This window comes from Carassius auratus, chromosome 13, assembly GCF_003368295.1.
Source record: "Carassius auratus strain Wakin chromosome 13, ASM336829v1, whole genome shotgun sequence".
NCBI lineage: Eukaryota > Metazoa > Chordata > Actinopteri > Cypriniformes > Cyprinidae > Carassius > Carassius auratus.
Genome location: NC_039255.1, coordinates 21960090 through 21983995, shown reverse-complemented (window position 1 = coordinate 21983995; position 23906 = coordinate 21960090). Strand labels below are relative to the sequence as shown.

Below are 23906 nucleotides of genomic sequence, written 5' to 3'. Positions count from 1 at the left end.
TTTTCCACCCTCAAAAGCCCTCGGTATATTAATCAGCCCAGAGGACCAGGGTATGGCGTGACAGTAAGCCATGTTAAATTTGGAGCCACAGCACAGGCCTCTGCGGTGAGTAAGTGTGTGTGTGTGCGTGTGTGTGATCTTTGTTTGTATAAAGGGACAGAGAATGTGTCATTGTGGTTACTCACTGGCTGTGGGATTATTTAGAACAACATCTTCGTTTTTGTGCAAATCTCCCATCATGCCAACCACCACAACCGCACACTCACAACTAAAGGAAGACGCAAAGGTGATAAAGACACATTACACATACAATCCTACATCTAAAATATAATTAAACACTGAACAGGCCCCCAAAATAAAATGATGTACATTTGAATTTTTGTATGAATATTTTAAGACTTAAGTGTACACTTGGCTGTTTGTCCATCATATCACTTTCAGTATAATTGCAGTACAAACTACAAACATAGAGGTAAACTAGTTGTGTAATCAAAGTTTGCTACTGTTATACTTAAAGGATACTTTAAAGTATACTTTTATATACTAGAAAGTGGGCCAATTTGGCCCAAGGAGAATTGAAACAGTACACTTACAAGTATATGTATACTTGCTACATAAAGTATGCTTAAAATATACTTGAACTTTACTTTATAGTATGTACACTTAATAAAATAAACTTGAAGTATACTACTTTTTCGGGATAATAAAGTCGCAATTGTGAGATAAGGGCACTTTGTGAAACATAGTCACATATTTTGTTAAATAAAGCTGCAATTTTGAGAAATAAAGTCACACTATGAGATCTAACATCTCAATTCTTAGAAATAAAGTTGCAATTAACTTTATTGTTTTCTGTGGCAAAATTTGGCTTCAATAAAAATTTCTGCAACTAAAATGATCATATCAGTTCAGCCAGCCAATGTTTAATGAATTGGTCATTTAATAACTCAATGTCTTAATAACTCAATTGTCAATGTCTGCTACAGGAGTGTCTTGGAATAACAGAATACTTAGCAAATGATGTCATGCTCTGATGTATTATAAATCTGAGTAGCAACAGTTACTAGGTAGCTGTTTAAGGACATGACTGTGGGCGCTTGGGCAGAGAACAACCATGCATGCAATTCTCAATGAACCAAAACTGACTTGGCAGCTTCTCCCTCTAACTTTCTGCCACATTCTCCCAAATTTTAGCTGAACTTTGCTCTTTGCAGACTCATGCCAACCCACAACGAATTTATGGAGGCCCTGACATCATTCTGAAGTGAGAACGCTTAGAAAAAATAAAAGAGAAAACAAGTCTGTGGAATAATTATATAAAAGAGGGAGTGAATCAGGAAATAGCTCTCGGTTTGGGAAACACATAGAGCGAGAGGGAGCTTTGCCACAATTTAAATTGAAAAAGGGTTTGAGAAAAAGCAGGGAGGAAATAATGTGAAATGGAAAGGCAAAAGAACAGCGGCAGGGTAAGCAGTCGACTTCGATTTAAATTGGTTTTGGTTTTTTCTCATTGCGCCCCTCATCCCGTGCCTCCTCTCTCTCGCACGCTGCCGTGCCTGGTCTGCTCACTTTACACGTTTTTAATGGGTGTCTTCCCAATCAGGCTTTTACTGCAGGGAATTTCAGCACACCAGATTGCGTGAGGCGACGGAGAGCTCCATTCTTGGCTAGGCTCAGCACCGTGCCAGGCTGCCTCCCGCTTGCCAGAGAGGAAGGGAGGTGAGGGGGATGGGGTTGTGGTGTGGGTCCCGTGCCAACATTACAGCTCGGCAGTTTTTTTTTTCTTCTCTGACAATAGCGAGTGTGACCGAGCCACAGAGAAAAGCCAAAACAACAGAACGGCAGGGGCGAGCACACACTTTTCTGGGCTCTCATTTGCGCTGCTGCTCTCCAGGTTTTTGAGGTTTTACAGTGTCTTCAGCTGTGTCTGTGTGAGCGAGGGCGCTTTTTTTCTTCCCTTTGCTCGTTTCCGCCCTCTTCCTTCTTCTTATTTCTCATAGTTTGCTTTGTCAGATTTCCAGCACTCTATGTGAGGCATTTTTTCACCCTTCACTATCCCATCAGCCCCCTCTCTTTTCTTTTTAGCTGCTCCCCCCCATTCCACCCCCAAAACAGCGCTGTGGTCGAGAAGTGGTTGAATAGTAATAATATTTGCTGTACTTTGCCGCCTTCCTGGTCCTATTCTCCTCTAACAACGGGCCTTATTTTTAGCTGCATGCAGGGTTTGGTCATTTCCTGCGGCTGGACTTTAAAGGAAGTGCTCACGGTTATGGTGCTTGTCCAACCGATGTGTTCAATTAGGCTTAGAGCAGTGGTTGATGGGTAAGGCAAAGCCAGATCTGTGTTTAAGACTATTGTTCTTGTCTGAAGTCCGTGCCTTCAGGCAGATCAGGATGTAATATGGAGTGAAAAGTATTAATCACAATCACCAGGAAAATATCTCAGCATGAAAAACAAAGTCAGAAGCTGAAAACAAACCTCACCTGCATAAAAGCAACACAGTGCAATATGGTGTAGAAGACATTAGAACACAACTCCAAAACTAATGAAAGTAATTACAGTATTTTTTTTTTCATCAAGCTCAGGAATACATTTGCTGGTATTATCCGCAGTGCAGTTTAATTTAATCTGTAGTGGCTAGGACTCTCTAAACAGCTTTATCCCCTCTGGGGGGCTGAGATGGTGCAGTCCTGGACCCCCTTAAACGCTCTGGGAGATTTAAGAGCAGGATGAAAGAAACCTGGGCCACTCAGCGGTCACCACTCTCTGATTCATCTTTCTGGGAAAGAGCAAAGGGGGAGAAAACCACAGAAGGCTCCCTCCTTCTTTAAAGCTACAATCACACCGACAGGCCAAACAAGACAGCATAGAGAGATGGACTGAGGTCGAAACATGCCCAGGGAAAGCTAGTGAACAAAAATGCTTCTAGCTCATTTTGATTTTGTGCATAGTTGTGTTTAGAAATGTGTCAGACCACAATTCGTAATGCAGCACATGTGTAACTTGCATGCACAGCAGTGCCACAAGGGGTGCTATAGCGGTACATTACTGGAGACAGATTTCTCTTTCAGGTCAACAACTATCAAGGCAACAGTTTGCAGTGGATGCGATGAATGTGTCAAGTGGCACATTCCAGTCTTCCTGGGAAGATGATTTATGAGTTGTGAAGTCGTAATTAACACAACATGGGCCTAATTTATAAAATACCTGGACGGTTGGATATTTGTCAGCGTTCTGGAGATGCACTTGCACACATCACACTCCAATTTATGATGACCTGCAGGTTTTAAAGAGAAGTTTATTTAGGAACGTTTGTGAGAATACAGACATTTTATAAATCATTAATAGGAACTGCTGTACACTTACATTTTATTATACACACATTATTGTTGTTTAAAGATTTTTTTTTATTAAGTGTGTTTGAATCACATTAGTCAGAGCAAGTGTTTAATGTACAACTCTTGTAAATAATCATATATTAGATTGATTTCTGAATGATCTTGTGATACTGAGGACTGGAGTAATGATGCTGAAAATTAAGCAATGTGCATCAGGTGTTTCAGATTTTTTTTTTCTATTGTAATTGAACAATACATTTGTGCATGTAGCAGTTTTATTGAAAAACTAAAAGAAAGTCCTGAGTATACTATTAGTTTACCACTTGTTACCACATTGTGGTGGCATTCATAATCAATTTATAAATTGTATCCGACATGGCTTGCATAATGCACAAAAGGTCAAGTCCCTCTTAAACGTTTTAGAGCAACGAAATTAGTTTGTCAGCTAGATCAGGTCATAAAATGTCATGTGGCTTGATTCCCCCGCAAAAAAAAAAAAAAAAAAAAAAAATGTTTATACATTTATGGGGCTTTAATTGTTTTCATATTAATTGTGAATCATACCAGAATTTACATGAATGAAACCCTAAACGGTCCTTTCAAACGGACTCTAGTGTCTAGTTTTGCTGGTTTATATCAGAATTTGAAACAATGCATTGACACCAACCAAACAAACCAAGCTCTGGCATCAAACAAACTTTGTTACAATATGCATAGTGTGAAAGTGCTCTTAACCTCATTGCTCAAAATTGCCTTTTAAAAATTAGACAGTCCAGAAGTTCTTGAGGTTTAATCTTGCATCCAATCCACAGCGGCTCGTGGACCTGTTCCACATGATTTCAGATATTGTGACATGCAGCCAATGGGGAATGAGATGCTAAACAAACATAAAACCTTGTGATTTACAGTGTGATTTCACATCTTAATGAAAGTATTAAAATGATCCAGTGAAGGTTTTTGGAATCAGATCATTTCAGCTGTGGCCAGAGCTGTAACATTTGATCAAATTCACTTTCTAAACACTATTACTTGGCTGGCACAGTAGATTCTCAGTATCTGGGTCTAAAATCTAATGATGGAGAAAACTTATCCTGCCAAGTCAAGGCCAAGTCATCTCCAAAACACAGTTAACAGTGGTCTAAACTGTGGCAATGAGAGCTTTATACCCGAAACCATGGGTTTCCATTTTAAGGTTTACAGTAATCCATCTCCATACATATTTTTGCCAACTAAACTGTATTGCATGAACACGTTAAGCAGAGAGCCTAGTAATCATAAAACTTTTTCACAAAATATATGTCACATGCATTCTACAGCTTCTCGTGGTCTGGATCATATTTTCTTTTACCTTGCATAGCTTTTTTGGTTCATAATTTTCAAGGATGTTGTATCTGCCTAATTAGCTAGCTTTCAAAAAGCCAAATGAATTTTGAACACAAGAGTTTATTTCAACACAGTTTCTGTCCTGTATCTTGAAGGACTTATGCCTGTTGAGATACCCAGTAGGCTTTATTTAATGTCAAAGTTATTAACAAGGATTTGCTACTTGTTTTTGCTAGTCAGAGGCAAGGTGCATTACGGGGAGGGACATTGTAGAGAGCATCTGATTGGTAAAAAGCCTGGACACGCCCCCAAGTACAAGATGAGTCAAAAGTGTATTAAAGGGTTAGTTCATCGAAAAACCAAAATTATGTAATTAATAACTTACCCTCATGCTGTTCCAAACCCGTGAGACCTCTGTTTATCTTCGGAACACAGTTTAAGATATTTTAGATTTAGTCCGAGAGCTTTCTGTCCCTCCATTGAAGCTGCGTGAATGGTATACTGTCCATGTCCAGAAAGGTAAGAAAAACATCATCAAAGTAGTCCATGTGACATCAGAGGGTCAGTTATAATTTGTTGAAGCATCGAAAATACATTTTGGTCCAAAAAGAGCAAAAACTGCGACTTTATTCAGCATTGTCTTCTCTTCCGTGTCTGTTGTGAGAGAGAGTTCAAATCAAAGCAGTTTGTGATATCCGGTTTGCAAACGAATCATTCGATGTAACCGGATCTTTTTGAAGTTCACCAAATCGAACTGAATCATTTGAAACGGTTCGCGTCTCCAATACGCATTAATCCACAAATTACTTAATCTGTTAACATGTGGCTGAAACTCTCTCTGAGTTCAAACAAACCAATATCCCGGAGTAATTCATGCACTCAAACAGTACACAGACTGAACTGCTGTGAAGAGAGAACTGAAGAACAGTGTACTGTTTGAGTACATGAATTACTCCGGGATATTGGTTTGTTTGAACTCAGAGGGAGTGTCAGCCACATTAAAAAAGTTAACAGCTTAAGTCATTTGTGGATTAATGCGCATTGGAGACTTTTTGGATCAAAATGTATTTTCGATGCTTCAAAAAATTCCAACGGACCCTCTGATGTCACATGGACTACTTTGATGATGTTTTTCTTACCTTTCTGGACATGGACAGTAGACCGTACACACAGTTTCAGTGAGGGACCGAGAGCTCTCAGACTAAATCTAAAATATCTTAAACTGTGTTTAGGAGTTAAATGGACGTCTTACTGGTTTGGAACGACATGAGGGTGAGTTATTAATGACATAATTTAAATTTTTGGGTGTACTATCCCTTTAATGACCACATAGCTTTCATGCATGGAAACAAAACAAAAATAAAAATATTTTGATCGTGTATGGGTTCTTGCATGGGGTCTATAACATGTATTTTACCCTTAATAACTCTTTAACCTTTAGAACTTAAAGTCTCAAAACAGTTTCAAAACAGCACAGTTTCAGTCCCTATACAATTCCAGAATCTTTCTCTTTAGACAGATGAGCTGAAATTAAATCTCTGCAAGTGGAGCCCCAGAGGGAGAAAGAGGGGAAGTGAAGGAGAGAGGGAGAGGCAGAAGAGGAAGGATTTTGACAGGACTTCATAAACATGTACGAATGGAATAACTATGCCAGGGTTAAGACTAAAGAAAACTTTCCAAAGCTGGTTCGGGCTTTGCCGGCAAGCAAGAGAGAGAGACACACCAGAGCCCTCAGTCCTTGGGTTTACAGTAAGGTCAGCCAAACAAAGATGATGCACTAGTGAGAAGGTGGACACAACTGTAGTGGTGAAAAGGGGATAGAGGGAGAAAAAAATTATATTATATATATATATATATATATATATATATATATATATATATATATATATATATATATATATATAATGCTTAGGAAAGGATAAGATCTTGATAAGATCATCTTAATAAGATCAGTTTTTTACAAATTATATTCAGCTTAAGGAAACTTTAGCGTGATTTCAGCTTGAGGTAAATGAAACACAGACCCTTGGTAAGACATATCCAGAGTAATGGCAGAATGTTATAATGGAACAAAAGATGGTAGATCATGTCATTCACTTGCCAGGTAAGAGTGCAAAATGACAAAAGGCCAAAAAATTGGAAAAAGATTACTGGATTGGAAAAGAAGCAGGTATTGAAAAGTAATGAAAAGCAACAGATGCGGAAGGTTCTGCCAAAGGCAAGAAAGTCAACTAAAGGTTCAGAACAATGTGAAATGCTGCTCGCAAGCCATTTTACAGTAACACTGTGGGACCAATTCTCACTATTAACTAGTTGCTTATTAGCATGCATATGCCCTACTCTGCATCACCATATTTTAGATCCATTAATCCTACCCCACACCTAAACTGACAACTACAGTACCTTACTATTATTAAGCAGCAAATTAGGAGTTTATCGAGGTAAAAGTCATATAGTTAATAGTGAGAATTGGTCCCCAAACTAAAGTGTGAACCATTTTACTTTTGTAATCCGATGCAAGATATTTAATTATAAAAAACTTGATTTTGAAAAAAATTATGCAGTATTTATGTTTCGTTTAATAATATTCTTGATGTTATGGCAGTGGCAGATCATTTCTGCCATATTGAGACATATCTGATTGAAAGAAAAACAATAATAATAATTATATATATATATATATATATATATATATATATATCTGTGTGCATGTGTGTGTGTGTTTACTGATTGGATGGAGACAGATACGAATGCAAGCTTGCAGAGGTTTAAGCCAACTAAATTATTGAAGAAGTCCTGCATTTAATACCAGATAGGAGTTTATAAAATTACATGCAAAATTACATGGATGAAGCATTAAGATTAAGATGCATTTGGAAAATGGGTGTAATTTCAATTTCATGCAAATGAATGCAACCTATGCCAACCATTATCTGTTTAGTGCACTACTGTTTTAAACTCATTTCTTAGTATTATTGAAATGTATTCTTACAAAGTACATACTTTTAATTATTTCCCATATAATTCACACCCTGACTGTACTGTTGAAATGTGTCACAGCTGGTGAATCACTTTTATTCATATGTATGACGAAAGTGTGTTAATGAATAATATACTCCATATATGTGGTCATGTTTTTCCATACGGAGTTGATAGAGGGACTGTGGCAGTTGTGCATGACATGTTAAGTCAGGACTAAAACGGTGCCAAAAGGACTTAGGCACACCTCCCATTTCAAGCAGTTTAATCTTGCCAGTACATGGCAGAGTGGTCATATTTTCACGAGCTTGCAGTTAATCTGCTGTAGGCGAACACAACAGTGAGGCTCATTCCTCCAGATGACAATACGATAGTGATGGCTGTTTTTCTTGGCTCTGGTGGCCAGGTTGGCGTGCATGAAGCTGATTTAAGCCCTGCCCTCTCCTCCTGGACTTGACGGCTGCCTTCCACACTTGGTGTGAAATACTGTCTGGGGATGTATTTCTGGTATGAAATATGGATGGGAGTCTGTGCATGTGTATTTAGGCAGGGAGAGGTAAGAGAGAGGTCACCATTCACTTTGCCACCACAGACTTGGAGGCCGTCCAGCACAAGAGAGACAGCAGCTTTTTCTCCCTCCCTCATTCTCCTCTGCGTATGGATGATGTGCAGATATGAGGCATGAGAAAAGCTCATGCACATGTTTTGAGCGAGAGCTCCGGAGATACGCTGAAAGACTTATAGGATGGGTTTTCATTCACCAAAGTGAAAAAATGTGAATAAACCTAGTCCACCGGATAGAACTCGGATAGAGCAGAAATTGAGAAAGGGTTGTTTTCGAAGATCAGTTTTCATTGATGGTCCAGCAGCGTTTGAACACTGAATCATGTCATTTTCAATATAAATTGCCTATCTGCTTCTGCTCAACCCCCTTGTCCAAAGGCTACGTTTAATTATTCAGAAGCTTTGGGTGGGTAATGTGTAACTGATAACCTGGATGCTATTTATATTTCATTTCAAAAGGCCAAATAATACCGTTGACCTCCAGGCCAAACTCAGTCCAGCTCATGTAATTTTCTGTAATGATGGAATATGATTAGATGCTTCTCGTTAATGAAATCAACATGAAACCACCATTTGGTTGCTTTGACTTCCAAAATATGTACAAAACAAAAATGGGATTTTATCCAGCAGAATCGAGTGGATAGTGAATACAAGAGGGTCTGGTGACGTCATCAATATGGAGAATCATTTTAGGGGTAGATACTGGTTAAAAAAAAAAAAGAAAAAAGAATTATGAACTGTGCAGACAATGTCAGGAACATAAATAAGGGGTTAATGACTTTAAGGTAAACCTGGCATAGAAAGTCATGAAGTTACATATATAAAGTATGAAATCAAAATAACAACCAGAGGAAAGAAACCAGTTTGTGATCAGATTTATTTACTTTATGGAATACACTCAACATTTCTTTAATAATATTAAGACAATGAAGCATTCACAAAGCACCAAGAGTGACATCTACAAGTGCATTGGCTGTAACAATGAACAGGCTACGCGAAGAAAACAAAATAGAGTCCAAGAAAATATTCAGAAGTCAAACCAAACACAAAAACTAAAATGTGAACATCTTTGTTTTCTAAAAAGCACCTCTCAGAAGTTAGTTAATAAAATGAGTAGAAGATCGAAGGAAACCGCGAACAATATTTTTGGTGATACTGTATTATTAGAGCTCAGTTAGTCTGTGGCTGGTTATTGGAGAAGGCTGTTGTGATTGGTCAGAAGGTATAAGGCGGTCGAGGAGGCAGAATGACAACCATTAGCCCCAATCATCATCAAGCCCTGTCACAGCGCCCACATACTGTACATACTACTACAAGCGTGCACATATAGCATTAAAGTGACATAATATTGCAACCATGGTTACATCACACACAATGTGTATTAGAGATTCAATTTATGCAAAAATAATTCGTTAAATGCTACTCTGCTTGCATAAAACTATTATTCAACTCCTTTCGCAATATATTTTGGCACCAAGGTTGAAAAGATCAAGGGCCTCATTTATAAAACCCATTTTAAAATCAGATTTAATCCTAAAGTCCATGGATTTGATCCGGTGTAGGAACAAATTGGGATTTGCGAAGGCTAAAATTGTCACGGCAGTGTTTTTATATGTAAACCAAGTAAAAATCATATTTGCAGACAAAGTCGTCTGGAGACTTTTAAGTGTAAAACTGAATAAATTAATATATAAATGACAAAAAAATATAGGACAATCCACATGGATATGGACAGAAACCTGGAAAAACTTTATCATCTCCTTTTCAATGTTCTGCAATGATCATGCTTTCACATTTAGGATGGTTTTATGCATGTTTCATAATGAGGCCCAAGAACTTTACACATTGACACTAAAGTAGAGCTAAAAGAGTTATTATCTAAACAGAAGGATTACTAAATTCAAGATTAATTGCTGCCCTGCCACAGTCGGTAGCATAAAGTCTCACTCTATAATAATTCACTAGTACATCCCAACATTTAACATTTATGGGTACATTTGAGTATGCATGTATGAAGCAGTTTTTTCACGGGCTAGTTTGTCTACTTGACATGTTCATACAGTCAGTATGTGCTACAGTGGCTGACATAAGAAATTTCCCATGGGGAAAAAGGGCAGAAAGAACATCAAACTCCTCCATATAGAGAAGCGTTTTCAAAATGATCAAGTTGACAAGTTAACCATGAAAACAAGGACCAAGCATCCTCAGGCCATACTAGACCCAGCTCACAGAAGTCTCAAAACAAGACTCCTCACTGTAATCGTTGTTGACTTCTGCAGTCCCACTGTTACTATTTTATCTGCACTATTTTGAATGCAATAAGCCAGGCCTGAGTTACTTGAGAACACTGCGTTGGATTAGTTTGGTGTGCTACACTTCCCTCATAACACTTTCTCTAAACTATTACCTAAATAACGACTGCGGTTTCAAACCCAGCCCCGTTCCTTGCAGGACTCAATGTTCCTCAATGGAGCACTGTGTGTGTTAGCCTCTTGCTAATGCTAACTTTAGCTAGTATCCAGACTAAACAAACAACACGCTCACTGCTTTCAGCTCTACATACCCAAGAAAGAGGGTGATGCTGAGGATGTGGTCAGACCAGAGAGGAAGAGGAAAAATTAGAGCTCTTCTCTATTTTCACAGCACCCATCAAGAAACACAGAGTGGTCCTTTTAGCAGGTGGTAAATTTAGAGGCTAGCATATTAAATTTAGCCTGTGATTAGTGCCTGTAAGTCAGGGCAGGGTGTAACTCTGCCAGGAGAGACTTGCTCACTGTGCAGTGGCATACAAAGTCCCAAATGACTGGATGAGTATCCACTCATTAGCATTTAACTCCAATAGCATTTAGCAGGCCTCGAACCAACACCCTTGAAAATGAAGCTTTGTCATAAATGCAATGGCTTACATCATTTGAACTCATTTCTGAAACGGGAAAGAGCATCATGAATTTCTGCTGAACGCCTTCAGCATCGTTGAGATTTTGCAACAGCGAAATATTTTCTCAGACAAGCATAATTTCTTTACAAAACTGTACTGTGGTGGTACCAGATTATGGCCACACCATGGTACTTTGCCACATACTATGATACTTCACAGAACGTCGTAGAATACCATAGAAGAACCATAGAACATGTTCTTAAAAAAAAAAAAACACACCACAATAACATGGCACTGTGATTGTACATGTCCAAATTCCTTGAAATTGCCATGTTACCATATACTAAAAAAACATGGTAACACCATGTAAGATGATTTTAGCTGGTTTAGGCTAAGCTTCAATTAGGCAATCTGGTCTCCTAGCATGACCATCTGAAAAAAGTTTTTTCTTCAGCAAGTATGGCTCGGGGAGAGGCTGTGAAACTGCAAGCTGTGACCAAGCGCCAATATTTTTATGTAAATTCAATGAAAGGTAGATTATTCTCAAAGTTGAAGTCTTGAAAGCAGATGACATCATCTGACGTGTACCGCTACACAGTTGACATAAAATGAGCCTGTATACAGAGCATACAGTGTGCAGGGCGGAAGAAATTTTAAGATGGCTGTTTTGAGTATTTATTCAGGTCATTCAAGCGGAAAAAGTTAAAATGAACAAAATGACTTCCTTTCAGTGACAACTGAGGCTTATTCTGAAAGAATTTAATTGTGGATTTAATTGCAATTGAAATAAATGGCTTCAAAATGGGTGCTACTCAGTCAGAAAACTGGACACTATAATTAACTCATTGAACTCCTCGATATAAATAATCAAGAGGCATGGTGGAATATTTCACAGATGCACACCTTTGGTCGCTGATCATCAAATACACAAATTGTACCAACTGTAGTATGATTAGTATAATTTTGTTGGCTTAAATTGAATTTTTGGGTAAGACCAAGCACATCAAATGTATAGAGTTTTATAACACTATACTATATATTTTACAATGTTCAGGGAATTTCAATCACTAGTGCACAATTATGTTGAGCGAAGCATAACTGCATGCTTCATAATTAATAAAAGTGCAACATTATCAAGTGGAACCAATCACACTTTATAACATGACTGGACATTAATCCAATAAACATTAAATATATACGCGGTGATGGCATCTATCTGTGTTCCAACAATATCTAAAGTGAAGACAATCTTAGAGGCATCTACACAAGTTTTACAGAGGACTTTCTTGGTACACTTTCAGGTGTTGCATATATTACCATGTTAGCTCAAATATAGCCTCGAATACATAACATATACAAAGGAGAGGTAAGAGACACTTGACACTAATATAAACTTCGGGTGACTCATGCTGAGAATATGGGGTAGGTGGCCATTCTATGAATAAGGTCCATTAAAAAACACACCGATAATATCAGCAGTTTATATGCATGTACTTGAGTCTTTAAGTCATCGTGCGGTACACAAACAACAATTAAAGTGCCATATGTCATTTTAGACTGTCGCTGATAAAAATAGAAAATAGTAAAATAGATTGTTTAAAACAAAGATTATGCTGGGACATGACACAACATGAGGGCCTAGTTTTAAATAATCTGTCCTCTCTATCATATGGCACACTGAGCACTGTGCTCCCCCTTCCCTGCAATTATTTCATGCCTTTCCCTTCTGTCTGCCTCAATTTTAAAAATAAAGCATGCTTAGTGCTGAGAGGTGCATTTATATCTGTGATCCTGTCCATGTACACGAGGCTTAACAAGCGCTGCCTCAGAGAACTTGATACTTGTAGAAGTATCTTGAAGGTATTGTTGATAAATTAGTCATGACTTAGCAAATAGGCATACAGTTAACATGACTAGATATTTAAAATCAAATTTGAGAGAGTAGCAGATACTCAAGTATGAAGACAACCAAGATTACTTGAATATATTTTATCACTGGATTAAGCTACTGTAGATGTCATCAATTTGCCGGAAAAAAAGAGGCTAGTTAATGTGACAACACTCAGTTTCACTCCTCAAAATAGTGTAAAACACTAGAAGATAGAATGCAGGGGGCATGCAGCAGGCTAGAAGAGAGCCAAAGGATTTAAGGACATAAGATAAAAGAGCAGAAGAAGTCCATCTCATTCCCACCATGCTTGACAATTCAGCAACTAAGATAGCTTGACAGAATGTACTGCACTGAAACATGTATGGATTCCATGTGTAGTATTAGCGGTAAAAAAACTAACTGGAGGTTCATAACATCCTCTGTTGCCGTGTGTCTAAAGACAGCTGTATGTTGGATAATATGAACCACATACTCTGACGGCTAAGCTCTTGCCCACCCTCCTGCCTCCCTCGTTTGCAGAGCCAGACCTCATTTGACCTTGAGTGGTGGCTCTCTCTCTAGCCAGCGCACACGGACTTTCTGTTTGTAGTGATACTCCTTCAGAAAGTCCTGCATGGTTGGAGGCAGTGGCAGGGCACCAATGCCATCATAGGTGGTGTGTCTGCAGATGGCGGCTCTCGCCAGGTGCTGAAGGCTGAAAGGGAAAGTCCGGTGTAAGGGAACAGTAAGCAGGGGCTCAAAGAACATACAGGCACTGGGGTCTTTATAGTGCTCCAGCAGGCCTGTTACTGTGGAAGAGTGGAAGACACAGGGGTCATGCGCATCAAAGCTAAAGTTGTGATTCCATTGTTCAATGCGTGCATGCAGTGAACGATTGTAGCGTCGAAAGCTAACAGAAAACAAGTAGTCCTCCTGTGCAGAATCACGTAACAGAAAGGTGCCCTCTGGTCGTCCATCCAGCAGTGCTTCTGCTTGGTACCGGTCCATCACCCCCCAATAAGAAGGAAGTGCAGTTATGGCCTGTAAGTCAGGCACTAAACAATGGATATAATCAATCTGTGTGTGGACCTTCCAAGGCCCAGGTTGTCTGGAGGAGTGTGTGTCCCCAGAAGCATGCCTCTGCTTGGTCTTCCGTGTCTGTAAGCAAAGAGTAGTTGAGTCCTCCTCAGAGTCACAGTCAACAGTGTGAGATGACACTGCAGTACTTGCTGAAACCTGTGTGACAATACCCGATACCCCCCCAGAAATGGAGGAGACTGTTCCCAGACTTCTGCCCTCCACAAGGCCTTCCCCAACACCAGGAGCCATCTTCGGTGCCAGTTTATAGAGGGAAGGGTTCTGTGAAATTGCCTCCAGCGTATGGATCTGCGCATTTGGAGGGGGATCCACTCCTTCCTCTATGCTAAGTCTACGCCGTTCACGCAGCCTCTCCTCCTCGTCCTCAGGGGATGGATGCGCTAAATCAAATGCGTCCAAAAGAGCAGTTGAGGAATGAGGGCTGACTGGCGCTGTATGTTGCTTAATTAGGTGCCACTTGTTGGCCAGATCTGAACCGGGTGGGAAAGGGCATGTTTCGAGCATCAGTTCAGTCAGGTGGATCTTACGTTTGGAGGAAACTTGGCCACTGGCTGATTGAGAGTGGCGATGTGTGGGGAGAGGAAGGCACAAGCCTACGGTGTCCCGAAGTCGCTGTCTTAGAGAATGGGTGCTAAGGCTGCGCCCATTGCTGCCAGCTCCTACAGAATCATTCATCTCTTGGATAGTGCTAACTCCATAGCGACGCTCCCTCCTGGCTGTACTCCCTCTTGAGCGTCCTGTTCGCCTGTCAGCCTCAAGTGAACTTTGTGTTTTAGTTGAGCATGAATGCTTCTTTTTACCTCCCCATGGAGCATGACGTGAGTAGGAGTCCCTACGGATAAGTGGACCCATCAGTGCTTCCTCGCTCTCTTTGTCAATGGAGATTTCTACTATCTGAGGAATGTCTGCCACACAGTTATGGCCTCTGCGGCCTCCAGTAACCAGTGGGAGGAGTGACAATGTTCGTGAGGGTGTGGAAGACCTAGTTTCATAGGGTTCTGCATGTGCTCCCCTACCCAAGTCTAGCACACAGTGGATGCAATCTAAATCTTGGTTACACAGATGGGACTCTGAGCCATCGTTGTGGAAGAGGGCTTGGCATCGATTCCTGAGGTTACCCCACATCTTGCCCACTTTCTCCATAGAATGGAGACAATGACCTATCAGAGAAACAAAGAATTGGTGATTAAAATTTTGTTGCAGTTCAAAAATCAGGAGATCTTAGATGTTATATCAACATGTTTTTTTTTTCAAACTGTGGGATATAAGATGTTAGACATGGATAAAACAGTAGTGAAACATGGTCAGATTGTGAGCACAAATAATGTATGCATAATTTTATACACAAAGACCATGTATATGTTGAGTGAATGCAGGAGTGGTACAGTTGCCAGGCAGACATGCATCAACACAAGGCCAAGGCTATAAATGAACTGAGGGATCTGCTCCCAGCTGATCTACTGGTATGTACTGTATTACTGAGCCAGTCTGGACCTGACAAAGAACTTTCACTGTCATGGCAGTAGACACACACATACACATTGAGGCCACCGGCAGATCACGCTCAGATCTCACCCATTATAAGAGAAGACCAAACATATCATCTTCACAAAGCACAATATATGGTTAACTAGTCCAACGCCAAGATAATACATAATACAGGAAGAACTTAATATTTGAACAGGCAATCTCATAAGCTTAAAAAACTCTAAAAAGATCTGGACAGGCTGGATTCTATTGGACATTATTCTCATATCCAAATCATAGGAAACACTCGAAGCTCCGTGGAATAAAACGACACAATAAAACATATATTTCTGTGTAGACTGTCCATGTCTTTTCTAGGGCACATAATTAATACCACAAACCACTTGGGGAAGTCGTGGCCTAATGGTTAGAGGGTTGGACTCCCAATCGAAGGGTTGTGAGTTCTAGTCTCGGGCCGGATGGAATTGTGGGTGGGGGGAGTGCATGAACAGCTCTCTCTCCACCTTCAATACCTCGACTTAGGTGCCCTTGAGCAAGGCATTGAACCCCAACTGCTCCCCGGGCGCCGCAGCATAAATGGCTGCCCACTGCTCCGGGTGTGTGCTCACAGTGTGTGTGTGTGTGTGTGTGTGTGTTCACTGCTCTGTGTGTGTGCATTTCGGATGGGTTAAATGCAGAGCACAAATTCTGAGTATGGGTCACCATACTTGGCTGAATGTCACTTCACATCACATCACATTTCACAAATATCAGCAGAGAAAATCTAGTCTTTTCATTCTGCTCTCAGAGAGTCATGATTGTTTAGTTTTAAATGGTGCACTGGATGTGGATTTCCAGTCTTGTGAACTTTGCTTGCTCATGCACATATGAAGTCCAAGGCAATGTAGGGCATCCCATTTGTCATCTACTGATTAAGAAGGGTGCTCACAAAAGCCCCTTTCACACTACACGTCGGACCCGGCATATTGCCGGGTCACCTTCTGTGTGAAAGCAAACACGTCCCGGGATTGATTCCGGCATTGAAACCGGGTCGGGGACCTAGTAACATTGCCGGGTTCAACCCGGGACGAGTGCTGTGTGAACAAAAGGCAGATCTAATGCCGTGTCGAAGTGATGACGCGAGTTATCGCGCGACTCTTTTACCAGCTGTTTTGAAGGAAGATCAAAAATATGTGCAAACTGTAATGAAGCAGAGATCAGTTAGTTCCTCACTTTCCGCACTGACGCCGAGATAGTTTGCTTGCTTCAGTGAAAGTATAACGTGACTAACGTTTTCGACTCGTACATTACATGTCACGCCCTGATGTCACGTGTCGTTACGGGATCTTTACGGGTTGTGTGTGAAAGCATGCACATATCCCAGGTAATCACTGGCAGTGTGAAAGTGCAAAATCTAGCTACCCGGGAACAATTGCCGGAACACTTTACCCGTGTATTTGCCGGAATGGCAGTGTGAAATTGGCTAAATAGAGGTCAATTGATAGGAGGTTTTAAATGGTCAATGGTGGGTATTGTGATTTAGGTAAGGTGTACTGCATAAGCCAAATTTCTCAAAATCAACAATAAATTGATTTCATGATTTAAAATCTGCTAGGAAACTCTTTAAAGCCCAAATATGATTCCTTCACAGTGCTCTGTTCATAGATTCTTAGTTGAAAGTTTATTAAAAGTGCACATTTGTAGAATAGTTTAGCATCAGGTGTTGATTCCATATTTAATGGGTAGTGCTGCTTCCTTTTACTAAATTAAGTAACTTCAAATACATCCTTTCCCGAAATAAAGATGGACCAAAAAAAAAAAAAAAAAAATCGAACCTACTGTCCGGTTTGTTTATCTGACAAAATGGCGGATTCATCGTTATGACCGGTTAGATTGCCTGTCAAAACAAAGCTCCCTGTGAATAATCAATTATCCAGTTTCACTCCAGCAACAATTCTTAAGGTTTCACTAAATGTTTAAGTGCTGATAAGTTGATCTTTGGCAAACATACGCACATTAAATCAACAATTTTACATTTACTGTTGCTGATCACCAGCCAAATAAATAACTTGGCACCTGCAAAGTAACGTTCACATAATTCTTTAATAATATGATGATGAGACCTGGATTCTTTTATTTCACACGCTCTTTTTTTTCCCCTAACTCTGCCCTTTCAGCTTCCAAATACATTTCTAATGTACCACATTATCAGATGCATCAGCCTTGTTTTTCCATGGGAGTTGGCATAATTTTTCCTTGACTATGCAAATCACTTTCACAAAAAACAAACAGCTTTGGCTTCCAATAATAAATGCAGAGATGGTATTCTCTACAAAATTTTCTTTCTGGAGAACATTTCTGAGAATGACTTTCTTCACAGACACTAGTTGAAAGTTAGTTCACTCAAAAAAATTAAATGTGTCATCATTTACTCTTTACACTTGTGATGATTAATTGGCTTTCTCTTGGTTATTTTCTTTCTTCCAGGAAACAAAGGCGATATCAGCCAAATGTCCATGCAATAAAAGGAAATGCAAATCAATTATAGTACTGCACAGAGATTTACGCAAACCAAAACCTTTCAACCGAAACAGCAGAAACATGATTTTTTAGAATTAAATTAAGTTTTAGACGGCCGAAACCACAGACCAAAACAGTGATTTTTAATTAGCACTTTTCCATTTTGACTATGTCTGCATCTGTTTCAAAATGATTTCAAGCTATAACAATCTTTGTTTTTAATGGCTATGTGTCAGATTTGTTCAGCTGAAATATCAAGAGCAGCTCATTGCTGAAGAACTTTACTATAATTGTTTTAATTTATCATCTGAGAACATAACACCTTCAATAGCATGCTGAGTTTGATTACCCATCATTCAAATTTAATGACCCAAACTTTATTACCCAAACATAATCCACACGACTTCAGTCCAACAACTGAAGTCTCACGAAATGAAAAGCTGTATGTCTGTAAGAAATAAATCCATCAAGACATTTTTTTTTTTTTACTTTAAACCATAAATTCTGGTCAAAGAGTCCTTGATTCATAATATTGCTTTCTCCAGTGAAAAAGTGATCTTGTCTAAATTTGCAGAGAAATATGCACCAATCAAGCACAGTTCTAAACAAAAATGTATGTGGATTTCAATGTGAGAAGACAACAGCGGATGAAAATAAATTTTCAGCTAATTGTATTTTTAATTTTTTTGTTGAAAACCCGACACACACACCACATGTAAATGCAAGCTCCTGCCCTGCTTCATGCTAAGAGATTAGGCATATTGAGAACAGTTCGATAACTCTCACTTCCGTGACTATGCATGTCATGTAGAAGTTCTCTTCAGAAGATTAGAGAGTCAAATAGGGACGGTCTGCCTTCTCTTTAAAAACAGATCTGATCAAGCTTGCTCTCTCGCATGAGAAAATACAAAAAAGCAGTTCCCCAAAATTAACAAGGCCAAAGCTCAAGCACATGTCATTATCAGACCAGCAGTTTTGGGATATGAAACTCGTCTTGTGTGGCTCTCTGGGATAAAGGCACTTTGATTTGTCGGTGTGGGTCACGAGTGCGTGGAAGAAGTGCCAGTGTGAATGAATGTTGTGAGCTCAGCAGCTCATCAACCTCTGCCCTGTCCTCCTTACTCATTAGTCTGATCAGAGCATTCTAAAGAAGAGCCCGAAAATAAGCTTGTATTGATTATTTAAGCTAATGTTATCTTGAAAATATTACAGCATACATGGATTACTTGAATCAAGTTATTGTGGTGTGTGGGAAGAGCTAGGAAACGGTGCATGCGAGCAAGACCGAGAAAAGGAAACAAAGTGTGTTAAACTACAGACATGACACGACACAAAGGAAGTATACAGTATGATCACATGACCAGTGACAAATATATTGCATTACAAAATGCAATCCAACTGTATTTTAATAAATGTGATGCTTGTGTCAAACTGAGAGAAAAAAATGTGCAGGGTGCAAAATAATTAAACTTCAAATTCACATATACTGAAAACGTAGGTATCCTTTGAAATTTAAGATATTTGAAGGACTACGATCCAAATGTAAACTACTAGTTTAAGCAATAATAACAATAAATTCTCATTATCACAGCACAGATTATAATATCGTAATCTTCTGTATATTAGCTATAAGGACTTCCTGAAGAAGAAGCTAAACTACACCGAAGTGCTTCACCCTTGAGAGAAAAACTGGACAAAGTTAGAACACTGCTGTTAAGCAGCCTCATATTAAACCCAGAAAATAACCTCTGCAATTTCTCTCAGTTCGACACGCCTATTCTCCTGGGGTCCAGATGAGTGGCCTGGCTTTCGGACAACATTAAGGGGCGGAAGTGTTTTCTTTCGAAAGAAACCGAAGGAAAAAAATAACGAATAGTTATTTGTGTAGCATTACTTTCAGAGACAAAGATATGGATCGACTTACTGCAACAGCAAATCCTGCAACGTAACTTTACTAACTGAAATAATTTACATAATAATAATAGCCTAAGTACATCTTCAAAACTCGGTCATTTAAAAACTCACGACAACCCGATTGCTGAGGTGACTACATGGATTATTTGTACTCTTAAAAAACAAATATTAACCTGTCACAACGACCATTTAAAATGCAAAAAGATGTGGGGGAAATCTAAAACACACACTTTCCTTCGCATAATTTTCCACACGACATCTTGATGGTGGACACGTTTTAACCAACGTACCCTAACTAGGACCCAAGTGATATCAGTTAGCTACCAACGACATGCAGCTGACAATGATAAGCGGACCTTCTGCCTGCTGTGAAGCAGATTCACTAACTAACAAATGTTTGTATTTTCGTACGAAGACGTCGGTCGAGCATGTACTAACGTTACATATAGTATTGTATATTCTGCCTTCAGTGCGTATCCACAAAATACTGTAATGCATTCCGTAACAACGCTCATATTACGGAACGCAAAAGGATGCGCAACACTCAGAATCAGAAGTGTGTTATGTTTTTGGGGAATTCAATCTCTTTTAAGAGTATTTTAAGTGACGTATCGAGTTAGTGAGCAACGTGGAGAGGAGATGAGAGGGAAAGAGGGATAGAGAGAGAGAGAGAGAGAGAGAGAGAGAGAGAGAGAGGATGTTGGAATGTTACATTGTAACATTCATCGAGGGGACACATACGAAACCAGCGGTGACATCACTCGCGCTCCGTTACATTAAATCGCACATAAAAGCGGCTAGAAATAAAATGTGTTTAATTAATCAAAGCATGGCGCATAGCAATCCAGCGGATAACGCAAGCTGGCGTACTTACCCCTTTTATTAGTGATTATTACTTCTCAGCCGTCTTTTGTCTGAAGGCTGTTAAGGCTGGTAGACTCGCTCCTGTCCCACATAAGCTCAGTCCTGGTGAATAAAACACGAGCGAGGGAGCAGAAGAGCTCATTCCAGAGGCTGGCTTTCATAAAACAGGAGAGCAGCTGAATCCCACGCCGTTCTGGTCGGTTGGAATGGCAGCATAATCCAAAAGCAGATCTCCGATCCACCAAGCCCGTACTTCTGCTGGATAAACCGAGCACAGGCGTGAGGAAGAGGCCGACAGCGCGAGCTCACAGGCGGGTTCAGACTGTAGGAGACTCGGGGCAAGAACGCACTTCCGACGGATGGGGCAGTGACGAACGTGGTGGCCAACCAATGAGATTGCAGATTTGGAGAGCGTTGCCACCCTGGAAACGTGGAGACTCGAGATAATGCATGAGTGCCGAAGGATGAATGAGTAATGATTCTAGTCAATCAGACAGAGTAGCCATCTCGTGCCTTTCACTGCTCAGTGTGTGTGTGTGTGTGTGTGTGTGTATTGCTTATCAATAGGAGATTTGATCCATACATGTAATTTCATTTTAAAATGTTGACAGCATCAAAGATAATAATTACTGTAATGAATATATATGTAATGGTATGATGCTTTTGAACAGTGAGAAGTATTTTTATTATGCAACATCAGTCAGGTGTGTGTGTGTGTGTGTGTGTCTCAAAAAGTTGAACCTGAACCCAATCGAGATGGTTTAGTGGTGAGCTGGACCGCAGACAGAAGGCTTTTTTCCTGAGTAGTCAAAGTGCAAACGTTGTGTTTAAAGAGATACTAAATATCCAGCGGTTCACAAATGTTCACAAATGTACGCCTGGATTTATTAGACAGTATACATTATTCTGAATCACATATGGGAATGTTATGAGTTGTTTTTTTTTTGTTATTGTTTTTTACTTGTGAACAACATTTTATGTGCCATGTTACATATGATTCTGGTCATGGGGTTTAAGTTTGTTCAGAACGACCCTCCGTGTGTCTATTTATGTCCAAACAAAGAACCATTGTCCGCAGAGGTCTGATTTCCAGTATTGGCAGTTGCCAACAGTGATTTCTAACACACTTATTCTAAATATATGAACATAGACACTGGCATTTCAGGGTTGGAATGAAGTATGCCTTAAGACCCTCAAAAAGCCCTAAATGGGCGCTTCTATTCTTGCAACACAGAGCCTACACACTCATAAAGCCTGCACTATCAGTGTCTCAAAGGGGCATTCATTTCCCTCCTGCTGGTGATGTCATCATCTGGAGTCACACATGCTAGACTCATGTGAGGCTGTATAGTGTGAGCTAGAACATCTTTGACTAATGTCATCGCAGGCAGAGAATCAGCCTCAGGGGAAAGTCCTGATGTTGAAACAACATCACCATTCATCCTCCAGCAGACACCACTCATCTCATTATTGTATCTGAAACAAAAGGACACACAGCTTAAAATGAATTGGATTAAATGGAGAGTTTTCTAACGTTTATGCCATTCCCATTTATTGACTTTTTTTGTCATCCTTTGATTTGTAAAATCTGTTTTATGCTACTGTTTATGTGATTTTAATAGTAGGCTATTATCCCAGTATTATTCAACATAATTTTGCACTTCACTGATTCTAAGACTTATATATGTGCTTACATTAATAAAAAATAAATTCATAAAAACATTTCTTGTTCAACTAAATGAGTGTTCAGATGGGTCTCAGGAGCTTTTATTCATAGAGTGATATGCTATTCAATAATTCATATTTGAGAGAGCCTTTCTCCAGTGCCTCATCCTTCTTTCTCACCGTATAGTGTCATGAACTATGCAAACATACTTGCTCAGTGTGGATACATCAAAATAAATGGATACAAGCATTACTTTAGCTACATATATATTGTTTTGCATTACACACTTGAGTAATTTCGTAGATTTGAGACTGAGATATGCATGCATGCTCATATATAATTTACTTGCATTACTCAAAAGATGCTAAAGGTTTAGAAGGCAAAGCAATATAATGCAGATATATTAACTGTCAACCTAATACTTTTATAAGGACACTGCCATCTACTGGATCTGAGAACTCACTTAAGGGGATTTTAATCTTAATCGTTAAATCTTAATTTAATTTTAACAATTTAATCATTCAAGTTGTTCAAATGATAGAGACAGAGTTCCTCAGTCACATTATTCACCCTGAACAAAAATAAAATGTTAAAAAATAAAATGCGTTTCCTAAATAAAATGTCCTATACTATGAATCAACTCAAGAAAAGAGAAAGAACAGGGACGCATTTGTAATACAAGCTTAAGAGATGTGTATGTGCTTTTATAGTGCGTCACACTGACATAAATTAAAGGAATGACGTCACAGCATTCAGTACAATTCCTAAATAATAGTCTATGAATATTTTATCATAAAATACCATCTAAGTTTGACGCTGTAATAGTAATTCCATTCACCAGATGGCGCCTTTGGTTGACTAATGATGTTGAGCTCACTATTTCACATTTTCAAGTACAACCTTGTCCTCAGTTGGTCCAAACTTTTTCCTCAGACCAAGTGTTACAAATGATCGCATTTATTACATTGATGTACATGATATACAAAAGCATGTCTTCATCTAGCTGAAGTCGTTTTTTTCTTTCAAATGACATAGGCTACTGTAAAAATGTTTAGCATTATGTTAAAACCAGCTAAAATAACTCCTGTCATTTGTATGCTACATGTTGTGAAATATCAGAGTTTCAACTCAATTGTCTTCATCAGTAAATCAATGTGGGGAAGAAAAAAAGATCCCACACACAAAAAAACAGGTTAATTTATTTTCCACTGAGGTTCTCACGATGAAGCATTGTAAACAACCTTGTGCAAGATAAGGATCACATCCATAAAGACCAATGATATAGTTATACATATTGAAATGGCGACTGCATTATGGGGGCCGACCTTGTCATTTCTAATAATCATTAATGACAGAAATAACTTAAAATGACTAAGAATTGAGTCACCGGTGGTCTACATACAGTCATGTATGGTCGTCTGCATT

General features: G+C 39.3%; 1 protein-coding gene across 1 annotated transcript; it reads right to left on the bottom strand.

Moving 5' to 3' along the window:
- Window positions 1-9063: 9063 nt before the first annotated feature.
- Window positions 9064-21656, bottom strand: LOC113113026 (suppressor of cytokine signaling 5-like). The gene is made up of 2 exons (XM_026279130.1): window positions 20826-21656; window positions 9064-15210 (listed from the first exon to the last, which is right to left on the bottom strand). The coding sequence occupies exon 2, from the start codon at window positions 15191-15193 to the stop codon at window positions 13502-13504; it is 1692 nt and encodes a 563-aa protein (XP_026134915.1). The 5' UTR covers window positions 15194-15210; window positions 20826-21656; the 3' UTR covers window positions 9064-13501.
- Between the last annotated feature and the right edge of the window lie 2250 nt (window positions 21657-23906).

Excerpts from the sequence above, each read along its gene's own strand:
- LOC113113026 (XM_026279130.1), bottom strand. The coding sequence starts at position 15,193 with ATGGAGAAAGTGGGCAAGATGTGGGGTAACCTCAGGAATCGATGCCAA.